Source organism: Salvelinus sp. IW2-2015, linkage group LG6.2 (assembly GCF_002910315.2).
Source record: "Salvelinus sp. IW2-2015 linkage group LG6.2, ASM291031v2, whole genome shotgun sequence".
NCBI lineage: Eukaryota > Metazoa > Chordata > Actinopteri > Salmoniformes > Salmonidae > Salvelinus > Salvelinus sp. IW2-2015.
The window spans coordinates 1,918,112-1,927,969 of record NC_036846.1 but is presented as its reverse complement, the minus strand read 5'-3'; the positions used below and the strand labels follow the sequence as shown (position 1 = coordinate 1,927,969).

Here is a 9,858-nt window from a genome sequence, read left to right as displayed (position 1 = left end):
CCGAGGCAGGAAAGAGGACAGAGGATCTCACGTCCTTAGCCAAGGTGGGCCACCAGTATTTCCCCCTAAGACCCGCCACTGTCTCTCAATCCCCGGATGACCCGAAGAAGGTAGTGTGTGAGCCCACCGAATCAATCGATCACGAACACCAAGCGGTACGTACCTCAGGCCAGTCGGACACTGGACGGCACAGGTTCTACCTTAACGCCGCTCGATGTCCGCGTCCACCTCCCATACCACCGGGGCCACCACACAAGAGGCTGGAAGGATGGGAGTCGGATCGATGGGCCGGTCATCCGTGTCATAAAGACGAGACAGAGCGTCGGCCTTAGTGTTGAGGGAACCTGGTCGGTAAGAGATTGTAAATCGAAAGCGAGTAAAATACATGGCCCACCTAGCCTGACGCGGATTCAGTCTCTTCGCCTCTCGGATATACTCCAGATTGCGGTGGGTCAGTCCAGATGAGAAAAGGGTATTTAGCCCCCTCAAGCCAGTGTCTCCACACCTTCAGGGCTTTTACCATAGCTAGCAACTCCCGGTCCCCCACATCATAGTTCCGCTCCGCCGGACCCAGCTTCTTAGAAAAGAAAGCACAGGGACGGAGCTTCGGTGGCGTGCCCGAGCGCTGTGATAGCACGGCTCCAACACCAGCCTCGGACGCATCCACCTCCACTATGAACGCTGACGAAGGGTCCGGATGCGCCAATACGGGAGCCTCAGTAAACCTTACCTTCAACTGGTTGAAGGCTCCATCTGCCTCGGCCGACCACCGTAGACGCACCGGCCCCCCTTCAGCAGTGAGGTAATGGGCGCCGCCACTTGGCCAAAACCCCGGATAAACCTCCGGTAGTAATTGGCAAACCCTAAAAACCGCTGCACCTCCTTTACCGTGGTTGGAGTCGGCCAATTACGCACGGCGTTAACGCGGTCACACTCCATCACCACCCCCGAGGTGGAAATACGATATCCCAGGAAAGAAACGGCTGGTTTGGAGAACACACATTTCTCAGCCTTGACGTATAGGTCATGCTCCAGCAGTCGCCCAAGCACCCTGCGCACCAGGGGAACATGCGCGGCGCGTGTGGCAGAATAGATCAAGATGTCATCAATATTATACCACACCCTGCCCGTGCAGGTCCCTGAGAATCTCATCTACAAAGGATGGAAGACGGCTGGAGCATTCTTCAACCCATACGGCATGACGAGGTACTCATAGTGGCCTATGTGGTACTAAACGCTGTTTTCCACTCGTCTCCCCCGAATACGCACCAGATTATACGCGCTCCTGAGGTCCAGTTTTGTGAAAAAACGCGCTCCGTGGAATGATTCCATCGCCGTAGCGATGAGAGGTAGTGGATAACTAAATCCCACTGTGATTGAATTTAGACCGTCGATAATCAATGCACGGACGCAGTCCTCCCTCCTTTTTTCTCACAAAAAAGAAACTCGAGGAAGCGGGTGACATGGAGGGCCGAATGAACCCTTGTCCCAGGGCTTCCGTGACATATGTCTCCATAGCCAACGTCTCCTCCTGTGACAATGGGTACACGTGACTCCTGGGAAGTGCAGCGTTCTCCTGGAGGTTTTATCACGCAATCCACCGTCGATGAGGTGGTAATTTGGTCGCTTTTGTCTTACTAAAAGCGATAGCCAAATCGGCATATTCTGGGGGAATGCGCACAGTGGAAACTGACTGGTCTACATTAGACGACTCTCACGACGTGGCACCGATGGAAACTCCACACACCTACCTGAACACTCATCTGACACCCCTGAAGAGCTCCCTGTCTCCAGGAAATTAGGGGATTGTGAATGGCTAGCCAGGGAACCCCCAACACCACTGGAAACCCAGGTGAATCAATAAGGTAAAAAACTGATCTGCTCCTATGATTCCCCCTGGGTTACCATGTCCAGCGGAATCGTAGCCTCCCTGACCAGCCCTGACCCTAACGGTCGGCTATCTAGGGAGTGCACGGGAAAAGGTGGGTCTATCTGCACCAGCGGAATACCCAACTTACGGGCGAGTCCGCGATCCATAAAACTCCCAGCTGCGCCTGAGTCGACTAGCGCCTTATGCTGAAGAGAGGGGAAAAACGCAGTGAAAAAAAATAACCAAAAACATGGTGACCAACAGGGAGCTCTGGGTGAGTCTTGTGCCTACTCACCTGGGGTGGCGAGGAGTATTCCGCCTGCCATCCCGACTCCCAGATGGACTCCTCCAGCACTGATCCGAAGTGTGTCCTCTCCGGCCACAGTAGGTGCAAGAGAAGCCACCTCCTCCGGTCCGGTCCCCCTAGATGCAGCTCCTCCCAACTCCATCGGAGTTGGAGCGGGAGGGCTGGGAGGTGGAACTGACAGGACCCCCTCTGAACGCCCGCAGGCAGCTAGCAGGTTGTCCAGTCGTATTGCCATGTCAATCAGCTCATCAAGGGAGAGTGTATTGTCCCGACAAGCTAGCTCCCGACGGACGTCCTCCCGAAGGCTAAATCGGTAATGGTCCATCAGGGCCCTGTCATTCCACCCCGCACCAGCAGCCAAGGTCCGGAACTCCAACGCGAAGTCTTGCGCACTCCTCGTCTCCTGTCTGAGGTGGAACAGTCGCTCACCCACCGCACGGCCCTCCTGAGGATGGTCAAATACGGCCCGAAAGCGGCGGGTGAACTCTGGGTAGTGGTCTCGAACCGAGTCTGGACCGTTCCAGACCGCGTTAGCCCATTCCAGGGCTCTACCCGTCAGACAGGAGATGAGGAGGCTAACACTCTCCTCTCCAGAGGGAGTCGGATGAACAGTAGCCAAGTAAAGCTCCAACTGGAGCAAAAACCCCTGGCACCCAGCCACCGCTCCGTCGTACTCCCTCGGGAGCGCGAGACGCAACGCGCCGGAACCAGACGCCGACGTGGAAGGAGTAGGTTGCGACGTCCGTGAAAGAGCTGGGGTAGACGTCGGGAAACCACTCCTCTCCCATCGCTCCATTCTCTCCATCATCATGTCCATTGCYGACCCAATCCTATGGAGAACGGCGGTGTGATGGAGGACACGCTCCTCCATCGATGGAAGAGGGGTGGTTGCTGCTTCTGCTGACTCCATGGTTAGGTGCGGGCTTCTGTTACAACTTCAATGGTGAAATGAAGGAGTCAAGTGCAGAGAGCAGGGTAGTTCCTTTGCAAGTGGAAATATTTATTTCACCCAGAAATACTCTAATGAGAAGGCTACGCCACACAACACAGGGCGCGTCAAAAWTACAGTCCAACATAAAAAGACTGAATCCACTACATAGGAAAATCACCACCATACAACAGAATAACAAGCCCGCACAAAACCCAGCGGGCTTACTTCCCTTAAATAACCAACCCACAAAACTAAACTCAAAACAGGTGCACCCAATCAGCCCAAACTAACAGAAACAAAAAGAAAAGAAATCGATGGCAGCTAGTAGGCCGGTGACGACGACCGCCGAGCGCCGCCCGAACAGGAAGAGGCACCATCTTCGGCGGGACTCGTGACATTCATATCACATCAAAATCATTGTCAGACTGATAGTACCTGCATTCATAATTCAAGCCTGATTTAGATCAATGTACACTATATGGCCAAAAGTATGTGGACACTTGCTTGTCAAACCTCTCATTCCAAAATGATAGGCATTAATTAATGGAGTTGGTTCCCCCTTTGCTGCTTTAACAGCCTCCACTCTTCTGKRAAGGCTTTCCACTAGACGCTGGAACATTGCTGCGGGGAATTGCTTCCCTTCAGCCACAATAATATATATATTATTATAAAAATATATATATAAAGTTTATTTCCTAATCGCACTGGACTCCAAGTGTATTGGCCAATCACTCAATCAATCACTCTAGTCTTAATTCCAACCTTCATTGCATAGTTAGGTATCAGTCTGCTCACCAGATTTGACAGTCTTTCGGCTCTTTTTGCCCTTCCCGSTGGGGGCCTTGGTCTTACTGGCCTTGCTGAGGGCACGGTTGAAGTGTTGGTCCACCATGCTACCGATGTCACCCTGGAAGTAGGTGAAGATGACTCTATTGGACTGCTCCTCTGTCTTTACAACTACCTGGGGGCTACCTGAACGTCCTGCCATCGCTGACTCAACTTAGATCCTGGGGGAACATAGTAGAGTACAATGGTTGGTAGGTAGAGAACCGTAATATATTGCCTAACAAGTCCATGCATCATCTGTAGGCTAGGCTACCCATTCAGTATGTGCTTGCTGAGTCACTTGAGTTTTGGCTTTTGTACGTCCATAATTAAGGGATATGGATATAACATTATAATGCACAGTTCAGATGCTGAACTTATGGTGAGTCAAACTGAATAGAAATGAAAAGTGGGCTGGCACGGACGGTTAAGAGCTTTGCTTGGCATACCAATTGTTTTCATTCAACCGCTCTCAACACTGCAGCAGACTTCCTTGTTGGTTTTGGGTTGAATTCAGGCATAACAGTAGCCGACTAAACTCAACTCCATGACATTGTTCTTTGTAAACGCGGCCAATTCTTTGGGTGTGGAAATCCATCGTTTTTKATTTWAAAAAAACRTTMTTTTATGTGACATCGGAACTCCAGTCCGCCCACACTTGTCACCTCTCAACTCCATCATGAATCGTGGAGTTGAGTTTAGTCGGCTGGCATAACAGTGACCTCTCAYAGAAGTCCACCTGAGAATCCGAGACCATGATTGTGCTTCCGCGGTGGGTGTGGCCAAGCAACCTTTATTTGCATACAATTAACATATTTTAACATACATTACCATTTCTCCYGACAGTGGAAGAACTGCTCTGGCGCGCTGCCTGAAACAGAGGCCTGTTTCACTTGCATAGCACCGAAACAGCGGAAGAGGCTGCCGAACTATTGTCAGAAGTTTGACGAGGTGTATTGCGTGGTTTCAGAAGGCACTCTATCCCCACTCTTCCAAAGACAAAGATACGTGTTCTTTAGTTTGGTACGGCGATAGAGAGGTTTTTGAACTAGGGCTTACTCTCTCCATTTTTGTTTTATTTACTGACCTGGGTGGCTATTGTAGCATCCAGAGGAATTCACAGATCATCTCACCATGAAGTAGTAAAAGGGTTATAACCTAACATTCATTTGTGATTTTGTTTTCCACTTTGTTTTCCACTTCTGTTTTCCACTCATAATAATTCAATAATGAAAGGTATCCAGGTGATCTTATTTGATTCATCGAACACATGTTGAGAAATCGCCTTCATCTGTGCATGTATCAACATAAAATAATGGGCAGATTAAGCTATTCAAAACCTGACTGAAATGTCATCTTTTATTGGTCTTTATCTGTTATTTGCARACAATGTCTGCTTGTCATTACACAAATTGAAGGTTCAAAGTAAATCAATGCTTATTCATGTCAGCACATTACWGGCTGTTCACTACATCCTTTTTATGCAGTTTGGCATTTATTGAGATGACTCATGTACTGGAGGCAGCTCTGCAGAGTGGTCAATACGCTCTAAAAATGAGGGTTCCTCAAGGGTTCTTTGGGAAGGGTAATGGTTCTGTGGGGAACCATAATGGCTCAAAAAACCCTTTGAACTCTTCAATGGTTCTTTACAGTTCACAAAAGGGTTCTTTGCTCTTTTAGTGATAATTAAAAGATTGGGGACCGGCTCATTAGAATATTTTGGGCCGTGGTTTGCTCACAGCTCTTTTTGTACAACCGTGAGTGAGAGTGTCATTCCAGTTTATCTAATGTGTTGTGTTATGCCATTGCATATTATTTATGGCAAGTGATGGTGTTTTGTGAATGAGTCATGTATGGCCTTGTGYCAATTAAAAATGGTTGACTAAATCAGTCAGTGGTTCTCAATTCTCTCCTCAGGGACCCCCCAGCTGTTCCAGAGGTAGCTCRCTTGATTCAACTTGTCAATTAACTCAATAAYAACACCTATAGCATTTTAACAGTATAATATGGCTCACCAGAATAAAGAACCCTGTATGGTTCTTCAAAAGGATCTACAAAGAAACTTTCAGATTGAAAAAGGTTCTTTATAGAACCGTTCTCCATAAAGTATCTAGAAAGAAACATAAAAAAGGGTTCTATATAGCCCCAATTAGGGTTGTAACCACAGCTGAACCCTTTTTCCCGGTGCTATATAGATCCTTTTTTAACGGTTCTTTATAGAACCATTCTCCATAAAGGTTCTATAAAGAACCATTAAAAGGGGTCCTATATAAAAGGTGTCCAAATAGGGTTGTAACTACAGCACCAAAAAGGGTTCCGTTATGGTTACAAGCCAAATAACCCTTATCTGGGTCTATTTAGAACCATTATATTTTCGTGTGTAGCTGGAGCAGCCACAAAGTCATAAAATCTGATTTTAAACCTAACCTTAAACTTAACCACAGTACTAACCCTAATGCCTAACCCTAACCTTAATTTAAGACCAAAAAGTGAATGTTTTTACAATATAGACAATGTTGACTTTGCAGCTGGCCAATCTAGAGGAAACGCTCAGTTTTGCCTCCAGGGCAAGATTCATAACAATAAAGGTCAACCTKCCTTTTGCATCACAACTTTTATCTCTGTATATAAATCGGCCTACCTTTTTTTCAGTTAAATTATGTCAACAACCATGTAATATTGAATAAAAAAGTTCCCAAGTGAAATAAGTACACCATAAAGTGGGGAATTATAATAATCAGACATGTATCTGCAAATATTGATAAAACCATACATTACGTATGCAGTCTTGTAAGATTATATTACAAAGAAATGCATGCCATGTACTCTCTCTTACCTGAGCAGGTGAGCTYCTCTGATCAAGTACCAAGTCCCAGGTTTGATTGATTGAAGTAACCCTTGATGCTGCCTATTTCAATTGCCCACAATTACTCAAAATAACGTTATTTTGACAACAGCACTGGCATGCCTCGAATGCTGCTAAATAAAACACAACCTGTTAAGTCTATTGTCCTCTCAAATGTCCAGATTGATGGAGAAAACATCGAACTCTTCGTTTATTGGAGTTTGTTCGTCAGAAACCMGCCTTCTTTCAACACATCCTGCGCTCGAGCTGCCTGCTGTGTGGAGATATCGCGAGGGAGGGTGTGATGCGCTATGACGGTATGAAGAGAATGTAACTTAACAACTTCCTCCACACACCTGCAGCACCTTATCAAAACATTCCTTAGTGAACTACACTGTCAAAAACTCGCGTTCACGTTTAGAAAATGTTTTTTGAGAACACATGCTATATGGAAAGAGTTGGTCAATTATAAAGTGTGGAAATATCTACTGTGTGATACTGAAAGGATTAAAATGAATATCATCGTTATAGAATGGGTGTTACGCCGAGATAACACCATTATCATACTTTTTGTGCACTGTGCAAGTAATAATTCTAATGTTAAACTAAGACAAGCTTTGTATGCTTGGTATAGATGTTTTCCTATAGGCAGAATGCAGACAGCTGAGCATTTCACACAGTAATGTCAGACAATAATGTAATAAAATGTTTTTTATATTTCATTTTTTAGGGGTGTAATAAAATGTTAATATTATATTTGAAATTCTTATTTTAAATAGCTCTCTTACAAAAACGAGAGCCGTATTCGTGATTGATATTATGACAAATGATGATAGATTTCAGAAAGTACACTGACAATACAAAAGATACCACTGAGGTTTTCCTGTTACACATGCAGAGAACCACAATGATAGTTACAGCCACCAATGGTGATGTGGTGTGACRTCTTTTCACTRGTCAATATAAGGACACATTGAGAAATGTGAAGTTATGCTATCATGTACTTGACAAATAGCCTTATTGTCAGATGTGTTGAGAATGGACATTTTGAATTGACTACACTGTTGAACATGCTCACAATGTGTCCTCCAAAAACTGTGTATACTGTCTGGAAGACACATGAGCCAAACAAATGATATGTATTTTCCAAAATAAGACTCAGCTTTGACTTGGTTTATTCAATGTCATTTGAAAGAGAATAAATACTCCCATCATACAACAAAAAAGTGAGCAAAGTGATAACGTACCAGAACAGGCMCAAAAATTGGAGTACACTGTATACCAGGGCAGGGCCTGTATTCATGAAACATAGTAGTGCTGATCTAGGATCCGTTYAGCCTTTTCATAATAATTAATATGGTTACATGGACAGAGGGTACCTGGTCTTAGAACAGCACTCCTACCTGAAACACTTTAGGAAATGGGACCCATAACTGTAAAGAAGTGTATTAGTCCACATTTCAGCTCTAGRCCTCACCCTGCGGTAATCCTACAAAACCAGGAGATGTATTAGACCCCAGAGGTCTGTCACATACAGTACATGAAGCTCTTCTTACAGACAAGATATTGGAAGCACCCCAACTTAATAGTTTTTTACCCTGTAGTGTAGAACATATACTTTATGTGTTTTGCTGCAGGGGCTGCTGTAGATATTGTTTGATGACTCTCACTGTCGTTGGATCGTCGTTATCTATGATGCACTGTACTGAAGTTGTTTACATTTGTCTTCAATTAGAGCTATTTGGCCACACATACCAGTGGTGGGTTTGGCGTCGAAATGAGAATGCATAAGCAGTAAAGAAGCCTATACCTACTGTAAAATGTGTTGGTGRATCTTTGATATTATCGGACTCTTTTGCTTCCATTGGTCCTGGGGCCCTTGTTAAGGTCAACGGCATCATTAACTTCACCCAGTACCAGGACATTTTAGCCAAAAACCTGGTTGCCTTTGTCAGGAGGCTGAAACTTTGTCACAAGTGGATCTTCCAGCAAGATCTTCCACAAGGAAATGGTTAATTGGCCACAAAATCAACGTTTTGCAAAGGCCATCTCAGTCTCTGGACTTGAAACCCATTGAAATCTTGTAGTTTGAATTGAAGAGGGCAGTCCATAAGCGCAGACAAAGGATATCAAGGATATGGACGGATTCTATATGCAGGAATGGTCTATGATCCGCCGCCCCCCCAATTTGTTCTCCAACTCATAAAACATTTTAGAAAAAGGCTCAGTGCCRTTATCCTTGCAAGGTGAAGTATTGAAAGGTATTGAAAACAGGGTTGTCAATCATTTTGACCATACCTTTAAAAAAAAATAAGTATTGTGTTAACCAAAAGTATAGTGTTAAACAAAATCTCTCCCACTGGGCACAGATGTCAATTAAATGTCTAGTTTTGATTTACATTTGGWTGAGTTGTCAACTAACGTGAATTCAATGTGAAATCAACCAACAATGTCACCCTGTCATTGGATTTAGGTTAAAAGTTGGGTGAAAAAAATACAAACTTTCCCTTACATATATGACTTTTTGCAAATCCAATTAGTTTTCCAAGTTGATTCAATATCATCACATAGATATATATTTTTTAATGACGTGGAAACAGCATTGACTCCACCGGTTTTTGCCATGGGCTTTCTCTGAGCAATTGTATTAGAATAAAATAGTATAATTTCCCAATTTGTTTGAGCATACAATATAGCTCAGTATTTTTATTATTTATTTGATACAGTCATTTTTGCTCATCTTTATCAAGGCTGTCAATAATTTCAGACCCCACTGTATATACAGAATGTTATTGTTACTTAGTAGCCCTATCTTTGTGTCAAAAGGCGAGCGTGGGAAGAGCGCCATTCATACAGTAAGCTGTATTTGAGATGGAGAAATGGAGAAAAGACTGAACATAAAATATCTCTACTGCATTATCCCCTACGCTAAACAATCCACATTCATCAACCTTCAAGTCTTTTAGAGATGGCGGTGAACATAACGTGTGTCATGAAATGTCCTGGATTTTTTTCTCAGTTAAAATGGTGACAGATCCACGGATCAAGGGTAGGCCTACAGTACATTGCATAACAGCAAG

At 44.6% G+C, this 9,858-nt stretch overlaps 2 protein-coding genes across 3 annotated transcripts in view; both read right to left on the bottom strand.

Moving 5' to 3' along the window:
- LOC111965654 (transcription cofactor vestigial-like protein 2) overlaps positions 1 to 7,095 on the bottom strand; it is a 17,412-nt gene extending 10,317 nt beyond the window's left edge. The window contains exons 1-2 of one of the 2 annotated variants that reach the window (XM_023989839.2): positions 6,770 to 7,095; positions 3,904 to 4,115 (exon numbers count right to left, since the gene is read on the bottom strand). In XM_023989839.2, the coding sequence (XP_023845607.1) occupies positions 3,904 to 4,096 (193 nt within the window). In that variant the 5' untranslated portion in view covers positions 4,097 to 4,115; positions 6,770 to 7,095. The remainder of the gene's footprint in view (positions 1 to 3,903; positions 4,116 to 6,769) is intronic. The other variant, XM_023989838.2, reaches the window with a different exon arrangement.
- A 2,399-nt stretch (positions 7,096 to 9,494) lies between these two features.
- LOC111965653 (adhesion G-protein coupled receptor G2-like) overlaps positions 9,495 to 9,858 on the bottom strand; it is a 34,686-nt gene continuing 34,322 nt past the window's right edge. Inside the window, exon 23 of the mRNA XM_023989836.2 lies at positions 9,495 to 9,858. This exon is cut by the window's right edge and continues 979 nt beyond it. The gene's annotated coding sequence lies outside the window, so the exon portion shown is untranslated.